This window comes from Poecilia mexicana, unplaced genomic scaffold (genome assembly GCF_051168715.1).
Source record: "Poecilia mexicana isolate PSO_F unplaced genomic scaffold, ASM5116871v1 scaffold_21, whole genome shotgun sequence".
In the NCBI taxonomy this organism is placed as follows: Eukaryota; Metazoa; Chordata; class Actinopteri; order Cyprinodontiformes; family Poeciliidae; genus Poecilia; species Poecilia mexicana.
The window spans coordinates 22,736,830-22,757,770 of record NW_028263390.1 but is presented as its reverse complement, the minus strand read 5'-3'; the positions used below and the strand labels follow the sequence as shown (position 1 = coordinate 22,757,770).

Genomic DNA, 20,941 nt, shown 5'->3' with positions numbered 1-20,941 from the left:
CTGCTGATCTGATTTCCTCGTTACAAGGTATCCTGTCATTTTGCTCTTATCACACTTTTTAGTGACTGACAGAAAACCGCAGAATGAAGCAGTTACATAACTTCAGTTAGAAATGAACAGATAAACTACATTTAACTGACTTTGTAACATGTTTTAGGATCTGCAGGTGAAGGACAGCAGATTAAGGTTTTATTTCCTCCTTTTTAATCGTATAAATTCTGTTCAACTTGTTCTAATTTCCGTTGCCTGAGCAGTCAGAGATAAACTGTCATGCACACCAACAGGATGCGGTTGGTCCACCGACACCCAGCAGCTCAGAGACTCTGAGACAGAGCAGATAAACAGAGTCAGAACAGAATCCAAACGGGTCCAACTGAATACATTATAGGAGAGGCAACACTCAAACTAATTTAGAATAAAAATGTTTATTAGAGCATTCACCGCTTATACTACAAATCCCAGAATGCTCTGCTGCCGAGGTAGTGTCTATCAGAACCCGCCAGCCCCCCTCTACTGTTGGCAGTTAATACTGACCTGATGCTCCAACCAGTCAGATCAGTAGAAGAAGAAATGCCAGCTGTCTGGACCAGAGTCCATCAGAGAATCAAACTGTATGAACGTTCTTTCAAGTCCAGCAGGAAATGGACTTGACTTAGTTAGAATCATTATTAGAAGCAAAATAGTTTTGATTTGGTTTTAGAAATTAACATCACAGAAAGTTTTGGTCACTTGATGTGTTCTTAAAATAATTACTTTGAAGTTTATGTGAGAACAAATATGCATTAAACTGTGATATTAGATTTATCTGCGTCTGATTGGCTGTTCAGCATCGTTATGGAGTGACTGAGGCAGTGATACAGGAACTCGGTGCTTTCTCATACCATACACTCTATAGTGCAAGTAAAAAACAAACATGCAAACAGTATTTAATAAACCCCTTTATGTCTCTGCTTCAGCACATCTCAAATTAAACGATTAGGTTATTAGTAGGACTGTACAGCTGTGGAGGTCATTCACTCAGAATGATTCGTTTTCCAAAGATGTTCGGGTTTTGTTCAAGTAATTTGTACAAACCAGTTTGATTAGAGACAGAAAATGAGGATCATTTCTTGATTCTGAAGTCGAATCTTTTATTGGTTTCAATGTATTTTGCGGATCTCAGAATATATAAAGAAAGTAAGAAGTAAAAAATAATTAAACTTTTTCAGTTCTGCTGACCCCATCTGGATATCTGGTTCCTTCTCTTTCAACCCAAACTGTTGAAAGAGAAACAGCAGCAACACAAAGGGACATTTTAACATTCAACATGTTTCTATCAAAACTAATTTCTGTTCCTCCTTCATGTTTTTCTATAATGAAAAGTAAAACATTTCAGAAACAAATGTCATGTCTCCAGGTTAATAGAAGAAAATATTTATTCCAGTCTTTCCGCCGTCATTATGAAGTTACATTCGGAGTAGGGGAGACGTCACACTGTGTGAGGGAAAGCAGCAGTTAATGTAAAACAGGGTTTTTGACTCAATGATTGAGGATTTTCACATTTTAAATGGATGTTAGCGTCTTAATGCTAAAACTAACCACTAAGTGTGGTTAGTACTACACAGACTAAATGTGTGTGACGACTAACACCCCTAATATTTTTAAATCAAGCATGTACCACAACAGAAAGTTCAAAATATAAAAAAAAAAGAAATTTTTGCGATATATTCATCCTTTCAGTTATCTTATGAAAGTCTTGCTCTCTCTCACCGTCCTGCAGCCTGAATGATATCTCAGTTTCAATTTAAACGGCTTGAAGACACTGAGGAGCGCTTCCCCTTAATGCTTCAAGTGCTGCATTCACAGTACAGAAAAGTATTGGATTTTCAAGTTTCTGACCAGATGTTCACCTCTCCTGCATCTCCAGTTTGGATAAAAACACCAGAGAGGTTAAAGTTCGAAGGGAAAAAAGTTGGTTTGAGATCTTCAGTCCATCCACCAGTTACACCAGCAGCTTGTTCTGGTCTCCGTTTACCTCCCAGTTTAACAAAACAATGATAATCAAAGTTTAAATTGTTGAACTGACAAGTTGAGGTGGCTGAGATGATCCAAAGAGGAAGACAGAGGCTTTTGGTTCAGCCAATAGGGGGCGCTGTGGTCCCCGTCAAACAGAAAAACTTTCATCCAGGTTTGAATTTCCAGTCACTTCTGAACACCAACACTGAACATTCAGAGGTTTTCCTGTTCAACCTCAGAGTTCCTTCAGTTTGACGCATCGTTGGGTTTTTATCCTACAACAAAGAACAAACAGATGAAATAAACAGATATTTCTGCTTATAAACAAAAAAACGATAATTTCTCCCTTTACCTGCTGAGAAAATCTTCATCCTCTTCCTAGATCTTCATCTTCTTGTTCACCACTAGTGGCAGGTGAATAAAACACAAACATTTCATCAGTTTTCCTGTTGAGCTTCAGGATTTAAAGGACGTCAGACAGAAAAATAGAGAAATCAACCAATTTAAAGCAAACGGCTTCAGTCAGTAGCTGAGTATTTATCAATGTAATAAAAACATCTCATGAAATTAATGTAACATTGAAAAATTCATTTATTTCATTCATTTTATTATAAAACATATTTTAAGCATTTCTTTGTTCGTTTTGTGGATTTATGATGTTTTGGTGAAATTAAGGGCTACATCATGAGGAACCCTGCTTACCTGCATGCTGACCCAGAAATACGCATGGAAAGTTAAGTGGAGGGAAAAACTGCTTAGCAATAGAATAACAAACTTGAGAGAATTGCGAAGTAAAGCCATTCAAGCCTTTAGGCGAGATTCAAAAAGCAAAAACTGAAGATTTAATCGGAGCTTCAAAGATGAAAAGACGCCGATGTTTCTGAGCACAAACGTCCCAAACGACTGCTGAACCAGAGATAACGTCAGAATCACCTTACCTGAGCAGGAAAAAATCATCTGGGTTGCTTTTGACAGCCAGTGGCACAAACTCAATCAAAAAATATTGATGGAAAATTTAATGGAAAGAAAAAATGTGTGGGAAAACGTGCAATTTTTAAGGTACATTTTTAAGGTAGCAAAAGCAAATTTAATAACCGTTTTAGTGACTGTAGTTAATAAACCTCAAATGTTTGATTAAATTTCTGGAATAAATGTACTTTTCAATTATATTGCATTTATTTAGATGCATCTGTATGTGGAGAAATAAGAGTATTCTGGAAAATAATTTAGCAGAGATAACGAGTTTATCCTTCAAATTAAGGATAAATTAAAGTGACACAGATGAGTCGAAGTAATATTTAAAATCCACCCTAAGTTTTAGAAATGTTCCAGACTGTTCTGTTCCAGGTACCTTCATCAACCGTACACGCCCTGATGCGACTCTCCAGCGCCGAGAAGGACATGCTGCTGTTTGTGAGTTCAGAGGTCAAAGTTCCCATGTCACAGGTCAGCGCCACAATGGGACCGTTCTCAGACTTCAGCTGCATCCGAATCCCGTCCTGAAGCGCCGGGACCAGAGAAACAATCAGCTTTAATCTAGTTTCATCATTTCTTCTCAGATAAATCCATCTCTCTGGGATCTGCTGCTCTCCCCTGGGATCTGCTGCTCTCCCCTGGGATCTGCTGCTCTCCCCTGGGATCTGCTGCTCTCCCCTGGGATCTGCTGCTCTCCCCTGGGATCTGCTGCTCTCCCCTGGGATCTGCTGCTCTCCCCTGGGATCTGCTGCTCTCCCCTGGGATCTGCTGCTCTCCCCTGGGATCTGCTGCTCTCCCCTGGGATCTGCTGCTCTCCCCTGGGATCTGCTCACCTCGTCAGGAGGAGGAATGACCAGCTTCGTTTCTGGAGGAGATCTGATGATGATCACCGTCTGTTGCTGCAGGGCTCCAAGGCGACAGATGTCATCGCAGCGGATGTAGGCCAGCGTGAAGAAAAGCTAAAGATCAAACGCTTCTTAACAGAACCACGGCTATTTAAACCAGTTGGTCTAAATATGTTGGAATTGTCATTTTAACCTAAAAGTTTTTGGTTGGGGTGAGTAAAAACTCATAATTACTTAGAAATTGTAAATCTTCATTGCATTTTCATCAAGGACGTTTTAATGTGTCGCTATGCGTGAGCTATCTGCTTACTGTGTTAGCTTCGGCTAGCAACATTAGCAGGAGCTAACAGCATTAGCAGGAGCTAACAGCATTAGCAGGAGCTAATGCAAAATCAAAACAAAGTGGAAAGAAATGAATAAATGTTGAAATAAAGAATGAAGCATCTTTAAGTTTTGTAACATCACTCTGATAAAGTTGTGAAAATGTGTTGATCCTGATGCGAACCGTAAACAGTTTGAGTTAGAAACTGGAGATCTTCACAGCGTAATGTTGTAAACACAAACCTCAGCGTTTTCTGCCAACTCCCTCATCTTCATCTCCTCTCCTCATTTCTGCATTGTGTTTTACTTCAAATTGAAACGGCTGAACTTCATTGTTGCGCATACTGTTCAGGTTGGACGGCGCGAGCTAGCGCGTAGCAACTTAACATACATCAGCTTCCCAGATACATTGCTACGTAAACAACATGACTAAAAACGCCAGCGATATCTTTATTGTCTTGGTTTTACATCTAAAATAAATATTTTTCAATTGAAGTTCATATCGTGGATTGAAAAGATCAAACAGCTGCTTCATTATCGCGACATAAACACCAAACCAGCTTCGTATCTGTAAGACATTTGGAAGCAGAAGCTCCTCAGTCAGACTCGGAAGGATATGAAGAGTTCTCCTCATCCTCAGTGAGGTCGAAGAGCTGCTGAGCGCAGGATTTAAAGAGACGGTCCACTTCCTCCTCCATGTCCTTCAGCCCCTGTAGCATCGTCAGGAAGGACAAAGTGTCTCTCCACAGGAAGCTGAAGATGGGACTACTTCCTCTGAACAGAGGAAGAGAGAGAGAAGGAGAGAGAGGTCCTGGTTCAAGGATTTCAGATTTCAGTTTGGACACAAAAACAAAACAAGGAGTTTGGAGGAAACATGTTTTAAAAAATGTTTAGTATTTAAATTAAAATGTGCTGTGAATTTACTGCAGTGTTTCTACTGACATCAGGAAGGATGGAGGAAGGGAGGGTTAAAGGAAGCAAGGATGGATGGAAGGAAGGAAGGATGAAAAAATGATGGAAGGAAGAAAAACTGGACGAAAACAAGCAAGGAAAGAAGGAAGGAAGGATGGATAGAAGGAAACAAAGTAGGAAAAATGAAAGAATTAAATTAAAGGTGAAAAGACATCGAAGGATGGACACACAGAACCAGAACCAGATGGACCATTTCCATTCTGCAGTACTGGTTGAACTGGTTTTATGGCTGAACTGGTTTTAATCAGGAATGTCTTCCATCCTCTGTGACCTGAACGTTTCTCTGCTGATCTCATTCCTGAATCTTTTAAAAAGAGACTCTGAACAGAACCGATTCCAGCCACTTACATCCACCGGACCCGCTCATCCGAGTCGCTCTGGACGAGTCCGACGCCCTGCAGAACGTCCACGACGCTCTGGACTCGGTGCGTGTGGGTCTGGAGCTTCTCCGCCGCCTCTCTGACGTCCAGCGAGGCGTCTGGGTCGGCCATGAGCAGCTGGAGGAAACCCCGCGTGAGCCGGGTCAGAGGAGTACCTGGAGACGGAACCGCTGTGACGTTACCGCGGCAACAGAGCCAGGCTGGTTTAGCACTTAATCAGTAGCATGATTCAAACAAAACAAATTACTTTACTCAGGTTACTTTGGTCTGATATGAAAATATTATCAATGCATCCATGTGACACCTTGGGGCAAAGTTCAATATTTATATTGAATGGTTGATTTCCAATATTCACCAATATTTCAATAACTTTGGACACAGTTTAAAATGTCGACCCAGTTTCATTTATCGGACCGGTACCGATGTTAATGCTGGTATATCAGGAATCACCTGAAAACAGGTTCATGAGCTGAAACAAGAAGAAATGAAGGATGGAAGAGAGCAGGGAAGGAAGCATGGATTAACAGATGGAAGGAACGATGAAAAGATGGATGAAAAGATGAAAATAAAGAAGCAAAGAAAGATGAAAGGATGGGAGAATAAAAAGGATAATGAATGAAAGCAATGTAGGACGGAAGAAAGGAAGGAAAGATGATTAAAGGAAGCAATGAAGGATGGATGAAAGGATGCAAGGAGGGGAGGGTGAAAGGAAGGAAGCAGATGTTAAAGCTGATATATTTTGACTTTCTATAAACATTAAATATTCTGAAAAACAACAAAAAGAAAAAGAAGAAATCAATAACGGAGGAAAAGAATCCAGGATGTGATTTGCAAATTTTCCAGCCATCAAAATAAATAGATATTTATCCCATAATTATTAGTTAGAATATAAACACTGATAGTTATTAGTTAGAACATTTATCCCATAATTATTAGAAACTAATTTGTTGTGACTCACCTTCTCTGATGAACCAGCCGGTCGTTTCATCCTGAGGACAGAATTCACTGGAGAAAAGGAAACAAATATTATTTAGATTTCCCTGTAATTTGGTAAACTTGACCCGGTTTCTGAGACGTGTGGTACCTCTTCACATCAGGTTCTGATGGATTCTGAGCAGGTCTGTTTGGATTCTGGAGATCAGAAACCAGATTTTATGATTTTATCTCACATTAAAGATCCGATGAAAGATGTAGAAACTGACTCCAGACCTGCTCTGGTGCCTCATCTTCATCCTCCTCTTCTTCACCCCAGCCGCCGGTCGCCCACTGTTCCTCTTCCAGTAACGGGTCGGCGCCGGTCGGGAACTGTGGCCCATCCAGATAAGGAGGCATGATGGGAATAGCGTCGCTCCGAACGTCGTTTCCTGAAATATCCTCTGGCAGGAAGTGATCCTCACAGATAAAATGCTGCTCAGACGGATCCTTATCGGTTTCCCTCAACGCCGCCAGCCATACCTGGGAGACGAGGAGGCAAGGAGGGAGGTGAGGAGACGAGGAGGGATGAGAGGAGACGAGACATATTAGAAGAAAGAATAAAGGACAAATTAAGAGAAAATGAAAAGATAAAATACAAAGAAGGATGAAAGAAAAACAAACATAAGGAGAGGAAGGAGGGAAGGAAAGAAGGACACAATAAAGATGGAAGGAGAAAAAGGAAGGGAACAAAGTAGGAAAGAGAGAAGAATCCAAGGAAGGAAACAAGAAGGAAAACCAGGAAAAATGGGAGAAAGAAATAAAACAGGGAAGGTCATAAGTAATGAGGGAGGGAAACAAGGAAGTAAAAAAAGGATTAAAAGAAAGACAAAAAGAGAGGGTGGCGAGGAAACAAGAAAGGATGGAGAGAGACAAGAAAGGTCACAAAGTAAAAGAGAAGAAAGTAAACAAGAGAGGAAATATGGAATAATGGTAAGAAAAAAGAAAATAAGGGAAAATGAAAGGAAAAGAAGAAAAAAAGAAAGAAGAGTGTAAGGAAAGAAGGACAAAGTAAAGGATGGAAGGAAAGACGAACAAGGAAGGAAGGATACAATGAAGGAAATAAGACAGGATACATGGAAAGATGGGAGGAGAGAAGGACATAAGGAAGGAAGGAGAATGGAAGGAAAGGAGGGCAGAATGAAAAGTAGGAAGATGTAAGGAAATAGGAAATGACAAGGAGGAGGAAAGGATGCAAAAATAAATAGATGAAGGAGAGATTGAGGGGCACAATGTAGGACAGGACGAAAGACAGGAAAAGAAAGAAAAGGGATAATAGGACAGGTAAGTAGACCAAAGAAATGAAGAACCAATGGAAGTAAACACAAAAAGAAACAAAAAGATAGAAGAACACAAAAAAGAAAGAATGGGAACGAGAAGAGAAGGACAGGTGGAAGGACACAACAATAGAAGATGTTGACACAATTAAGATCAAAATGAAGGAAAGACAGACGGAAACACGTTATAATGAAGAAGTGCAGAAAGAAGGAAACACTTCCAGACATTGGGTTAGGGAATAAATCTTGGAAATGCACATTTTCCCTATTTTTCTACTGTCATTAGACTTTTTAAAGACCAGGAAATATACTGAACCAAACAGGGAAAACAACAGCTACTTCAGGGCTTGGACTACTTCCCGAAGCCTCCGCCGTACCTTGACTCGGTCCGGAGATGTGGGGAACCTGAAGAACCGTTTCGGTCCTCGCTTCAAGGCGCCCCGGCTCACGGTCCCCATGCGGCTCGGACACCCGGACACGACGCACCGCCACATGATGTTGAACACCGGCTTGCTTTCCTTCCGAATCCAGCGAGAAGCGGCGGCAGGGATCATGTTTCGGCTGGAAGACCGGGGGTAAAACTTCAGGAAAAACACATCCACATTCCCGCCACATGCAGTCTGTTTACGTCGCGCGCCTCAGGAAATTATCAGGTCTCTGATCCGGAAGTACAAGGTTTTTTATGGCGGTTGGCTGGGCAACTGTGATGGTGCATTACCGCCACCTACTGGGCTGGAGTATGGACAGTAGATACACAGAAAAAAACAACCTAATGCTGAGAACTTAATTCAACTTCGCATTAATAAACTAAATTCTCTCTATTAAGTTTGTATTTTTCAACAATAACTTAATTTAGCCTTTATTATTATTATTATTATTATTATTATTATTATTAGGATGGAGAAAGAAATAAGATGTAATAAATAAATGAATGAATGAAATACTGAAGTACATGAATAGGAGTTGCTAGCTATTATGCCTAGTTGAATGCACTGAGCAAGTAGTCCATCAGGGGTCGCCAAAAGCTTTTCAGTTTTGCTACTTAATTGCACCGAGACTCTCCTTTGGAATAATGTCAATATTTCCCTGCACCATTGAGTTATGCTAGCTTCAACACAAATTCAGTTTCACAAACACAGTTGTGACTTTAAAATAATAGTTCTTTAGTCAGCTTTTATTTTTCTAGCAAAGGGAACCCCAACAGACACTTCTCTTAATTTGACCTTTTACTTCACCGATCAATCCCATTAACATTATCAATTGTAAATGTAATATTTATTGTTCTTTCTTTTGGGAACTGCCTTCTTTCTGATTCATAAGTAGTACATTCCATAAAAATATGATGAACTTTAAGAAGTTTTTACATCCACCGTTTTGTCATACAGTTTCTAAACTTTATAATTATTTTCAGGTTTTTTTGGCCACACTTACACAACTCAGAACAAATAAATTTTAATATCAAACAAAGATAACATGAGCAGATACAAAAATGTTTTGAAACTATAAAGGGGGGAAAAATGACCAAACAAACCTGATATCTGAATTAAAACTACAGTAAAAATGTCAAATCAAATCAGATTTTTTTTTTATCAAAGTGAATAAATCCTTATAAAGTGGATTAATTTTCATTGCATATATGCAAACAGATCAATACAAGATGATGATCATCTTGTGAGAAGCAATAAACACAAGTTTAGAAGGGACTTCAACATCAAGGAGTAGAAAAAATACATACAAATTGAAAACAGATTGCAATAATGTAATAGAAAACGTGGTTTGAATGTGGTCAAAGGCACAGAAAAATTATGATCAGACACAGATTTAGTTTCAGAAGCACATTAAAGACTCAGAGGGGAAAAATCACGAGAGCTTGAAATTCACCAAAAGTTTGTTGAACCTGTTTATCTCTGAAGCAAACCCTGAACAGGCTAATGCACTTCAGGTTATACACAAAGTGTCTGATTTCCCATAAACATAAGAAATAGTCTGAGGACGTTCATGATAGAGAAGAAATGTATTTGTACATATATTATGTAAAATCTTCCTTCCATTTTTCAATGTTTCCTTTCTTCATCATGCATAAAAAACATTTTACTTGTATTTCAGATTTTTCAAATCCGTAAATAACAGCGACTCATTTAGAGAAACTGAGTTAATTCCACTTTTATCACAAAGTAGTTAATAATTGTGCTTATAACGCTACAATTAGATGAAAAAAATCTGTTCTCTTATGAACATATAGCATCCATCCACCCTGTCCTTGTTGCAACAGAGAAAAGCTTTTGACATTTTACCAAAATGAAGCGGTCCATCATGGGAGGGAAACATGAATGAAAAATTATATTTCAACACCTTTTGCAAATAAATTTGACTGCAAATGTAATTCAAATGTAATCCAACGCCTTTTATGGTTTTTAATCCCCAAAAGGTTTAAATATCTAAATATTTAGTTGGCAAAGTTTTATTTGAAGCTATATATAGTATTTAGTTTGGAGCTACCTATTTAGTTTCTAACCAAATATTTAGCTGCACTCAATTGCTTGATAATTAAATATTTAGTTTGTTGCTTAATATTTAGTTTACAACCCAAATATTTAACTTCAAATTAAATATTTAGCTTTACTCAATATGCAACTTGTAAACTGGATATTTAGTCTTTAACATAAATTTAGCTTGTTTGTTAAATATTAAGCTAAACTTTTAGCTTCAAACTAAATATTTAGCTCCATTCCATTACTTGATAACTAAATATTTAGTTTGAATGTAAATATTTTGTTTCCTACTTACATACTTGTCTTCAAACTAAATATTTAGCCCACAGCCAGAATCATCTCATTTTTGGTTCAGCATTTTTTATTCCACTCCTACTCATTTGTTAAAGACTACAAACTGCACACTGAGGTTTTGTCAAATAGCCGCCATGTTTACTATAGAGAACACAGAGACACTGAGGAGTCATGAGCTGAACCCAAAGCCAGCAGAAAGTGGTTCAGTGAAGGTGGAGCTGAAGGTGGAGATGTGTGTCGGATGAGACCCTGTAGAAGGACAGGATGCCAGCCGAACAGTCCACACACACCGCCACTCTGTGGGACACGGATGGGATGAATATCTGACTGTTCCTCCCATCCCACCATCAGAGCAGCTCAGCCTCCAGGAAAGATCATTCTCTCCAAACAGTCATTCCTCTTTCCTTTCCTCCTGATTCGTCTGTAACTGACGGCTCTGCGAACTCCTCCTTTCCACTCCACCTCCCAGTAACAGCGACCAGGCAGGGCGTTTCCACACAGCAGCTGCCAGAAGTCGAATCTTTCTGGATGATCCGAATACGGCTGCTTCGCTTTAACCAGCGTCATCTTCCGATTACTTCAGGTGTTTGTTCAGATTTTGTGTCTAGTTCAAGTTCACAGAAATCTGATGGAGGGAAACAGTAGAGCAGAAATTGTTAATGACTCATCTGGGTTTGGTTCTTACTGGATTTATTGCTCAGTAACATAATAATACCCAAATATGGAACATTTACTCGTTTGTTTCACTTGAAAAACCAGGCAACATGTGATGTGTAACATGTTTCACATGTAAACATTATATAATTTAGCAATACCTAAATGTTTTCCCATATAGTTTATACTTTATATTTGTGAAATGCATGCAACACATAAAACAAAAGTATGGAACTGCACATGTGGAATATTTTCACATGTGCAGATGGCATAATAAAATAACACCGGAAGCACATGTGAGGAATCTTAGACTTGTGGAACGTGTTCACATGTAAAACATCGTATGATGTGGTGACCCCTGAAGAACATGTGAGCAGCCTTCCACATGTGCAACGTTTTCACATGTGCAAATTACATAATTTAGCAACATCTGTTGGACATTTGGAAAATCATCCATGTGAAACCTTTTTTCATGCGTTTCACACAGAAAAAGAAAATGACATCATGAAGAAACACTTCTGTTCTTTTTAGTGTTAACTATCTAATATGCTAAACCACACTACTAACTCTTATTAATAAAGGCCAGTGTTTAAATGAGATTAAATCACAAGCTGTTTTGCAAAACTTACACTTCTGAAGTCTGGGTTTCAACCTCTGCTCTCCTTGATGATCCAAACTGAAGAGAGGAACATAATTAATTTGACCAATGTGATTCTAATTGCAAATATCAAAACCTTTTGTCTGTTTTCCTGGAAACAACTATTCCTAACGCCTCCTTCTGTTGTATCAGAGTTTCCTGTTTGTCATCTTTCTCATTCTGTACCTCAGTCATTGCATAAATATTCAGAATATTCTTTTTTGTGTTGTCGTTAAAGAGCAGAACTTTGGTCTAAAATGCTTATTTAGCGTTATATCTAAAACTGTCAGTCCCAAAACTGAGGCAGTATTCTGGGCTCGACTTCATTCATCGCCACTTGTTGCTCATAAACACCATGTTTATTATAAAACGTTGATTGTCTCATAAAGTTCCTGTAAACTGAACATTTGGTGCTACTGACCTGTGGGGAAGAGTTCCTATTTGTTTAAATTCCAGTTTTATCCTGTCTGTATATTGTTTAAGAAGGTAATTTGTATGAAATTTTTATTTCCCTGGAGGAGACGGGTCTTGCCTATTTAAAAAAAAAAAATGAAATAGCAGGAGAGAAAACATGGAAAGTGACAGTCTCCTTGGTTATGGTGCCGTTTAAACCAACCAGTTGTCATACGACTTGTGATTATATTGATTATATTAGATTTTAGAGAAATATTTAACTCTAAAAAAAGACAGAAAACTTTACTTTTTTGTGAGATAAGGATCATTTATTGGAAAAGTTTATGTTGAACTAAATGGGCTTCACTAAAGCCGAGTCTTTCATTGGAAACTCATCTATTCATCATCCAGATTACAAGAAGATTCTGGTCCTTACCGGAGAGTTTCCAGCCTCCAGTCTGGATTCTCTAATCCACTAGACAGAAGTTTGACTCCTGAGTCTTCGGGGTGATTGTAGCTCAGGTGCAGCTCTCTCAGGTAGGAGGGGCAGGAGCTCAGAGCTGAGGCCAGAGAAGCACAGCCTTCCTCTGAATCACACAACCTGAAAGCCTGAAATTACAAACATAAAAATAAATAAATCAAGATCAGTGGATGAAGTCCATTTAACTCAATGACAAAAAACAAAGCAATGGTTGTTTATTCTTACCTGAGAACCTCGAGTTTGCAGGACAGACTCTTCAGTCCAGCAGACAGCTGCTTTACGCCACCGTCCTGCAGGTTGTTGTTACTTAAATCTATCTCTCTCAGACTAGAAGATTCAGAGCTGAGAAGGGAGGACAGAGCTTCACAGCTCCTCTCTTTGAGGTTACAGGCATTCAGCCTACGAAGGGATCGACAATGAAAACATTACAAGTCTGTATTTACAGTAAAATGAACTATCGGATTGAATCTACTTACAGGACCGTTTTGGGGGCTTTGACCACAGGGAGAAGCCACAGAAGAGTTTCTTCTGAGGATGAGTATTTCTTCAAGTCAAAAACATGCAGATCTTTTTCAGATGCCAGTAAGATGAAGACCAGAGCCGACCACTGAGCCGGAGACAGTCTGTCTGTGGAGAGAGTTCTCTACCAGAGAACGATCGTTCAGTTCATTCAGACAGTAGATCAGATTGATGCTTTTCTCTGCAGGCACATTCTCACAGAGCTTCTTAACATATTGAAACGTTTCCTGGTTGCATTGTGAGCTACCTCTTGTCTGCAGGCCACTGAGGAAGGTCTGAGCAGTTGGCATGAACAGTCCAAGAAGGAATCGGAGGAACAAATCCAGGTGTCCATTTGGACTCTGTATGGCCTGATCCACAGCAGTTTGGTGCAGGTGTGTTAGTGGAGTTTTTTCTTTTGCGTCTCCAGGCAATGGGCATTTCAACTGTTCATCTAAAAGATTTACACCAGACTCAGTGAAGGTCAGATGAGCATGAAGAGCAGCCAGAAACTCCTGGACACTCAGATGGACGAAGCAGAACACCTTGTCCTGGTGCAGCCCTCTCTCCTCTCTGAAGATATGAGGGAACTTTTGTGAATAAACTGAAGCTGCTCTGATATCGATGCCATACTCTGTCAGGTCTGATTTATAGAAAATCTGGTTTCCTTTCTGCAGCTGATCAAAAGCTAATTTCCCCAGAGACTCGATCATCTTCATGGTTTTTGAATCGAAGAATGGTTCTGGTTTTGCTCTAACAAACCTGATCCTCTTCTCTTTGGTCTGAAGAGCAAGTAGATGTATAAACAGCTCAGTGAGAGTCTTTGGAAGAATTACTGCCTTCTGCAGTTTCAGCAAATCCTCCAGGACTGCAGCAGTGATCCAGCAGATGGCCGGGATGTTGCACACGACATTCAGGCTTTGGGAGGCCTTGATATGGCAGATGAGTTCTGAGGCTTGTCTATCATTTTTTAACCTCTTCTGGAAGTACTCCTCCTTCTGTGGGTCGGTGAATCCTCGGATCTCTGTCACCAGATCAACGCACTCAGCAGGGATCTGATTGGCCGCTGCAGGTCGTGTGGTTATCCAGAGGAGAGCGGAGGGAAGCAGCTTCCCCCTGATCAGGTTTATCAGGAGAACATCTAGAGAAGTGGACTCTGTAATGTCAGTCAGGATCGGACTGTTGGTGAAGTCCAGTGGAAGTCGACTCTCATCCAGGCCATCAAAGATGAACAGAACCTGGGAATCGTAAAACTTAGAGATTTCTGCTTCTTTGAATTCAGAAAAGCAGGGATGAAGAAGCTCTACCAAGCTGAACTGCTTCTCCTTCAGCAGATTCAGCTCTCTGAAGTTAAAGGGCAACATGAACTGGATGTCCTGGTTGGCTTTATCCTCAGCCCAGTCCAAGACGAAACTTTGTGTTAGGACAGTTTCTCCTCTGGTCATCACTGTCCTAACAGGTTCCTTCTTCCTTTTTGAAGCCTTAAAGATGTTCTCACATGTGAGCACCGTTCCTGGTCTGCCTGGTTCATGAGCATCTCCGTCTCCTCCAGTCCCTCCATTTGAGATGTAGAGCCGATTCAGAAAGTTTGGTTGTTCTGCTTTTGTAAGCTCTTCAAATACACCCTGGAACCTTTTCTTCAGTTCAGGGTCATGTTCAGGAAGAGCCTTTTGCCGTTTCCAGCCTCATCTGTCTCATTCTGGCTCGTTAAGCATCCTGGGCCGTCTTCTGTCAGAACCTTCTGAATTTTTCTCAACTCGTTTTTCACAAACAGAACAATCTTTTCCTCCAGATGCTGGAAGACAAACAGCCACAGCTTAACTGATCCAGATCCTAGAACATTATAACTAAATACAAAACTGTATCAATAGTTAGAAGAAGTATACTGGTAAGCTGAAGAAGGGAACAAAACAGAGCTGAGACAAGATGAAAGGAAAAAACCTGAAAGAACAGATTAAAACCAAAGTTTGAACAATTTAGGAGCATAAAATCAAGATGATACTAAACACATCACCATGATGGATTCCCATCCCTGCCAGATGATTTTTATTACATTCATGTAAAATGTTCTCACCACAAATATGGAATCCAGATGTTTTTGATACAGAGGGACAGATTGATCAGCCAGGATCTCAGAGCAGGACTGGTCGATGCTGCAGAAACATCACACATTGTTCCATGGTGAAAAAATGTCAGAGGGTCTGCATTTCTAAAACACTTTATTTAGTCCAAGGGCTTCACAATTCTTCACACTACATTCATTCAGACACTGACGGTGGTGACCAGGCCTCTGATCCTCTCCAGTAGATAAATGAAATAATGAAGATGTTTTGACTCTTCATGTTAAATGTAATAATATGTGTGTTAACTGGGTTCACCATTTGTGCAGAAGACAAAGAAAAGATCATGATGAAAGTGTGAAGCTTTGTGATCATCTCCATGTGCAGCATTTCAAAATTTAAAGTGTAAATTATTTTTCATGAAGACAGAAGAACTTTCCTGACACGCCACACACGCCAATGCAGACGGACGACATTCCTGCTACCAACGAGACAGAAACCAGGAAAAGTTTCAGTCTGCTGTCACGCATTTACCAATCTGAGTCTGGGCCGGGCTTCGAACATTGATTTTCACTTTTATCATAACTTTACTTCTGTATCAACTGGATCTGTTTGTTTGGGATGAGAGAGTCACTTCTAGGCTTCAGATTTTAATGCTCTCGGTTGTAATTTCTGTCATGTAAAGTTAATTAGAATAAATCTGATGAACGTCGTGTTTTTCCATCCTACATTCTCTGACCTTGTTTGGAACTAAAATGTTTTGTGTCTCTGGAAACTTGTGAAATGTTTCCTGGTGAAACTGGATTGGCAGGAACCAGAAAGGAATGTCTGGACTGTCACGAACCTCTGCTGATGTGAGACGTTCACACAGGCAGAGGGGAAGGAATATTAGTGGAAATATAAAGAACATAATTAAAACCTCTGGTTGAAACTCCAGATCTTCTACTTCATGTTCATGAGGGCAGGGAATCTAATCCAGTGTCTTTAATATTGTGCAGCCTCTGTTTTTCTTCGCTCAGATCCTCTTCTTTAGGCAGCGTTACACTTTGTGTCAAGGATTTTTTCTTAGTTTGTCGTTTGATGTTTCTCTAGTGTCTCATGACAGATTATTCGATTTCAGGATTTTGTAGTCAAGCTGTTCCCGTGTTACAATCCAGAAACTTGAAAATATAATGACACATTTTCTTTCCCTTGTTTTCATTGTAAAACAGGAAGAGAGCATGACAGGAAACTTACGGTTTGTTTGTAGTCTACGTCTCTGTCCATTGATATTTTTCGCTTGAGCAAACACTTGTACCCAGCCTTGGCTTGAGGTTCTGGTTCAGCAGCGTCCATCTTGAATTCTTGCTGAGAACTTTAGCGAAACAGAAAACCAGATGATGTTCAGATATTTATGCACAAGTCAGGAAACCAAGATTTTATGCCAGAAGCTAATTTGCATTACAAATGATCAACAACTTGCTGAATTGCAGATTGTAAGGTAATGCATCACAAAAATCATGTTAAAAGCTCTAAGTGCTGTGTAGTTTTTGAAAGGTGCAAGTTAAGCAGTTAATTCAGCTCAGCTTCGTCTTTCTGCTAAGAAAACACAGTAAAAACTAAATGTTTAAAATCTTACACATTTCTGCTCCAGGCTGTTTAAATGAAAATAATCCATCAGGATTATCTCCCAAATACTTCCTTAGTGTAATTTGGCTTTTCTTTTTATCCGTCTTAAGTTTTTTCAATACCAAATAAAGTCACATAAACTGACAGCTATACATCTAAACAGACTTACCTCTGGTTCTTCAGTTCTGAATATTTATCCATTGATGTTTTACACTCAACTGGTTTCTTGGATTGAGCTTCAGCTTGAAGTTCTTGTCCAGCAGAATCCATTTCATGTCTCTGCACTGACCTTCAGTAAAACAGGAAACAGGATGTCAGGCCGACGTTCAGAGGCTCCTGCACACTTAACTTGATACGACTGATGTGATTTAAGTTTCAAAAACAGAAAACTATCAGTGGACACAGTTCAGAAAATATAATATTTAACTGGTGCAAAACGAGTCACTTCAGAACATTTAGATACCATGAGCCTTCAGATAAATACAATTTATGCATCTAGTTATTTTTAAACTGTTTCCATTTAGGTTTGGTTTGTTATGGCATTGAAAAGCACCGAACATGAATGGAATGAAATATTTCTGCAAAACCTTCAACAGGTGAGAGATCCTGAAATCTTTTAGTTTAGTTGTGTTTGATCTTTGTTCCATATTTGTTTGGTGAAACTGATCATGACAAAGTTTCCTGGTTATTCAACAATCCAGGTAAAACGTAAATGAACCAACCATGTCGTGTTTGTCTAAACCTGCCAAACCAGTCGTTTTGTTTCACAAGTCAGATGATAAATAGTTTTATTATCTCTGCTGATTATCAGTAAATTGTTTTCATCTTTTCACAGTTCGTTATGCAAGAACTTCCTCATAGCATCTATATTAGAACTACAACCTTGATACAATTATTTTAATTAATGAAAAATTAAAGTTAGAAATAAGATTCTCTTTTGCGTTTGGGTTATTTCTGCAGCACTAAGACTTAAGGCAACATGTTAAGAAAAATGTTCAACATATAAATGTAGAAGAAAAATTTTAAATAATTGTTCAAAGCTCTGGATCAACTACAGCATTAAATTATAATGCTGTCCATATCATAACATATTGATATGATCTCCATATCAACGAACAGAAGGGTCAGAATTTCTCCTGTTCGTTGCAAAACAAGACGTAGTTGTATTTGGCCCAAAAATTATTCAAGGTCATTTATTTTTACTTTTGTTTTGTCATTTTTTGCCGTTGTGCGTTACTATAATGGTGGCAAACAAATAAAACTTGTCTTACATATTTAAAGTCAACCAGTCACTGAACCCAGAAATAGAAGTTGAATAGAGCAGATAGTTTCAGTTCAACCCTTCAGACATATTTCTCTGCTGGTTGGAACCGGGTCAGAACCGAGAGTTGGTCTGAAGTTTAACACCTGCTGTCAGAATCATTCAGAGTTCACACGCAAACACACACACCTACACACACACACACACACACGCACACGCACACGCACACGCAAAGACACACAGAAACACACACACACACACGCACACGCACACGCACACGCAAAGACACACAGAAACACACACACACACACGCAAAGACACACAGAAACACACACACACACACACACACACACACACACCCACACACACACACACACACACACACACACACCCCCCACACACACACACACAGTTTTGTATATCTTCAGGACCTTCAGAATCAGCCTTTATTGTCAATGCATAGAAACACAACAAAATTAATTTCAGTGCAAGAACAAGCAAAGACAAACAAACATCATGATGGCACCAGGTGCCTGAGGCTGCAGCCATCATGGAAAATAACAGATGAAACCGCAAGAGTAGATGGAGGGGAAATAATCATCTCACAAAAAAAGATGCAACGACATCAATAATTATTTATAAAAGGCTCAAAATATACTTAATACATATTTGGGCAGTTATTTACATTTTGTATCATTATGATCTTAAATCACCAAAGGTTTGATTATTAAACTATTAACCATTAAGCTTAATAGTTTTTATTATTTCCCCCCATGTTTAAATAAGATCAGCCTTTTCACCGTCCATCTAAACTATTATTGTCTTAAATATATTTTACAGAATCTGATCTGCTCATTATAATTTAAAAAATGTCTTTTTGCATTCAGTAGCTGCATTATGCAGCAGTGGTCTGATTTTCTTAAGTTACCCAAGTTAAATATAGAAAAGTTAAACATTTTTTGTCTGTATTGTTCAGGAACAGTTAAAGTTAATCTAAATCTGTCATAAGGCTCTAAGAAAATGTTTAACACATCTGTTCACACACTGAGGCTCTGAAGGTCCAATTAAATTATTTTTACATCTCCAAAGTAACAGAAAACAATTTGTGTTAGTTTTTGTATAGATTAATATTTTGAGTCCTGCTTTTCCACATTTTTGACCTTTTTGAAAGGGAATCGATTTAAAAAGAGAAGAACAGTATTTGTCTTACACACTTCTATAATTATAGTAAAGGTTGTACAGTAAAATACATTTTACAGGATGAAAACATCAATCATGAGATTTTAACTATAGAATAGCTTTTCGTCGTAACTTATCCCTTAATACTTCCAGCTGTTTGCCATGAACCTTTCTGATCCGGTCTAGTAGATCCAGCTTTCACCGGGATGATTCACCTGAACTCACCTTCAGGTCGATCTGAAGAAACTGTTCGCCGTCATCTGTCAGAGTATCCGGAGAGAAGAAGCGTGAAGTCTGCGAGGATTTCATTTCATCACATCCTCATAACTTCAGAGAACAAATCCAAACGCATCTCTGACGTCAAAACTAGTTTGACTAGTGCCACAAATCCTGGTGTAGTTCTACATGTCGTTCACTAGGTGGTGCTAATCCACATGTCAGGCACGTAGCCAATCATGAGTTTCACCTGGCGTCATTAGTGACTCCAGTCCTTCCTAAAGGTGAATCAGATCTGCCGTTTGGTCCAGTTTTATCATTACTGCCTTGCTCAAGAGAAGGTGTGCTGTTTTAAAATCTCTTTAGAATAAATGAAAAAATATCTGGCAAATTAAAGGCCTGACCAAAAACTCAAATCACGTTTCGTTTGAAAACTAATTCAGTTCCTCCTGCTGTGACCCAGATTGTCCGCCAGGTGGCAGCATTATGCCCAATCTAACCTCCGCCAATTTTCAGCAGTAAACATCTCAATCATCACTTGTTCTGTTTTCCCAGCTGATCCGGCTCCATTGTTTCCGAGGTGTTGGCATGTTGATGGAGGTGATTTGCAATTTTCACTGATGATGACAGAAGTTTCCTTACGAATGAATCCATCCATCATGAAACAGTCTGCCGAGCCTTAGAACGGATCCAGACATCCACCTCATCTGCAGAAATCACACATCTGAAAGCTCATTCACCATCTATCAACACAATTATACAATATGAATCCAGCAGCCATGTTGTTTGAAGGGATTATTACAACTGAGCACAGTCTACTTACAGACTTGATGACAGTTATTTTCCTAGGTCTTAAATGCTTCAGGAAATTTCCTGCCAGAAAGAAATGACTGGATGTAGATGGAACGCATCAAATTCCTGCAACTATTCATGTTTTAAGTCAGGATGCAGATATATCTGCTTTAAGCCAGTTAAAGTGGCAGGAAACTTATTTGTAGATGTGTCTAAGAATTTAACAAATTTAAAATAATCACTAAAATGTTTTTTTTTAATTTTTTTTGTTGCTCTGGCAGAGATGTTTTTTCTTATTTCCTGGTCCCACTTTAGAGCTGGCAACCTGGCATGCAAAACTGGACCTGGATCCAACTACTGGTTGTTAGAAACTAATGCCCCTCTTTGACTAGCGCCTACTTGACTACATGTGGTTAAGAGGCTGTTCCTCTGGTAATAGTTATGTGGCACCAGGCTCTTTTTTTAGGACCTACTACTCTGAAGTTTCAAGGATGCCGAGTCAGACAGAAAACTCCAGGTCAAAAGGTTGTCAGGTAATGACTGGATAGGGAGTGAAGTGGCTGATTGTGTCAAAAAATCGACTCTTTTGATGTAATCAGCCATTTATAAAAATCCACAACAGCAACTGAGCGTATTTGG

General features: G+C 39.2%; 2 protein-coding genes across 5 annotated transcripts; both read right to left on the bottom strand.

Annotated features, from left to right (window-relative positions):
* Nucleotides 1-1,102: 1,102 nt before the first annotated feature.
* LOC106903460 (transcription factor E2F6-like) lies at nucleotides 1,103-8,444 on the bottom strand. Of its 4 annotated transcripts, none has more exons than XM_088001742.1 (10): nucleotides 8,115-8,441; nucleotides 6,698-6,943; nucleotides 6,573-6,619; nucleotides 6,447-6,493; nucleotides 5,457-5,658; nucleotides 4,756-4,910; nucleotides 3,804-3,919; nucleotides 3,347-3,494; nucleotides 2,348-2,399; nucleotides 1,103-2,270 (listed from the first exon to the last, which is right to left on the bottom strand). In XM_088001742.1, the coding sequence occupies exons 1-9, from the start codon at nucleotides 8,289-8,291 to the stop codon at nucleotides 2,374-2,376; spliced, it is 1,164 nt and encodes a 387-aa protein (XP_087857868.1). In that variant the 5' UTR covers nucleotides 8,292-8,441; the 3' UTR covers nucleotides 1,103-2,270; nucleotides 2,348-2,373. The 4 variants fall into 4 exon arrangements, with proteins under 4 accessions (XP_087857868.1, XP_087857870.1, XP_087857867.1 ...); XM_088001744.1 differs by having other exon boundaries at nucleotides 5,457-5,643; nucleotides 8,115-8,438; XM_088001741.1 differs by lacking the exon at nucleotides 1,103-2,270 and having other exon boundaries at nucleotides 2,347-3,494; nucleotides 8,115-8,444.
* A 446-nt stretch (nucleotides 8,445-8,890) lies between these two features.
* Nucleotides 8,891-19,710, bottom strand: LOC106903457 (protein NLRC3-like). The gene is made up of 8 exons (XM_088001740.1): nucleotides 19,520-19,710; nucleotides 17,024-17,143; nucleotides 16,483-16,600; nucleotides 15,261-15,339; nucleotides 13,165-14,981; nucleotides 12,914-13,087; nucleotides 12,644-12,816; nucleotides 8,891-11,148 (listed from the first exon to the last, which is right to left on the bottom strand). The coding sequence occupies exon 5, from the start codon at nucleotides 14,629-14,631 to the stop codon at nucleotides 13,261-13,263; it is 1,371 nt and encodes a 456-aa protein (XP_087857866.1). The 5' UTR covers nucleotides 14,632-14,981; nucleotides 15,261-15,339; nucleotides 16,483-16,600; nucleotides 17,024-17,143; nucleotides 19,520-19,710; the 3' UTR covers nucleotides 8,891-11,148; nucleotides 12,644-12,816; nucleotides 12,914-13,087; nucleotides 13,165-13,260.
* Between the last annotated feature and the right edge of the window lie 1,231 nt (nucleotides 19,711-20,941).

Coding starts and splice junctions, on each gene's coding strand:
- LOC106903460 (XM_088001741.1), bottom strand. CDS start 8,291: ATGATCCCTGCCGCCGCTTCTCGCTGGATTCGGAAGGAAAGCAAGCCG. Junction 6,620..6,697: donor AAGATGAGGCACCAGAGCAG/GTCTGGAGTCAG, acceptor TCTGATCTCCAG/AATCCAAACAGACCTGCTCA. Junction 4,911..5,456: donor GATGAGCGGGTCCGGTGGAT/GTAAGTGGCTGG, acceptor TCCTCTGTTCAG/AGGAAGTAGTCCCATCTTCA.
- LOC106903457 (XM_088001740.1), bottom strand. CDS start 14,631: ATGACCAGAGGAGAAACTGTCCTAACACAAAGTTTCGTCTTGGACTGG.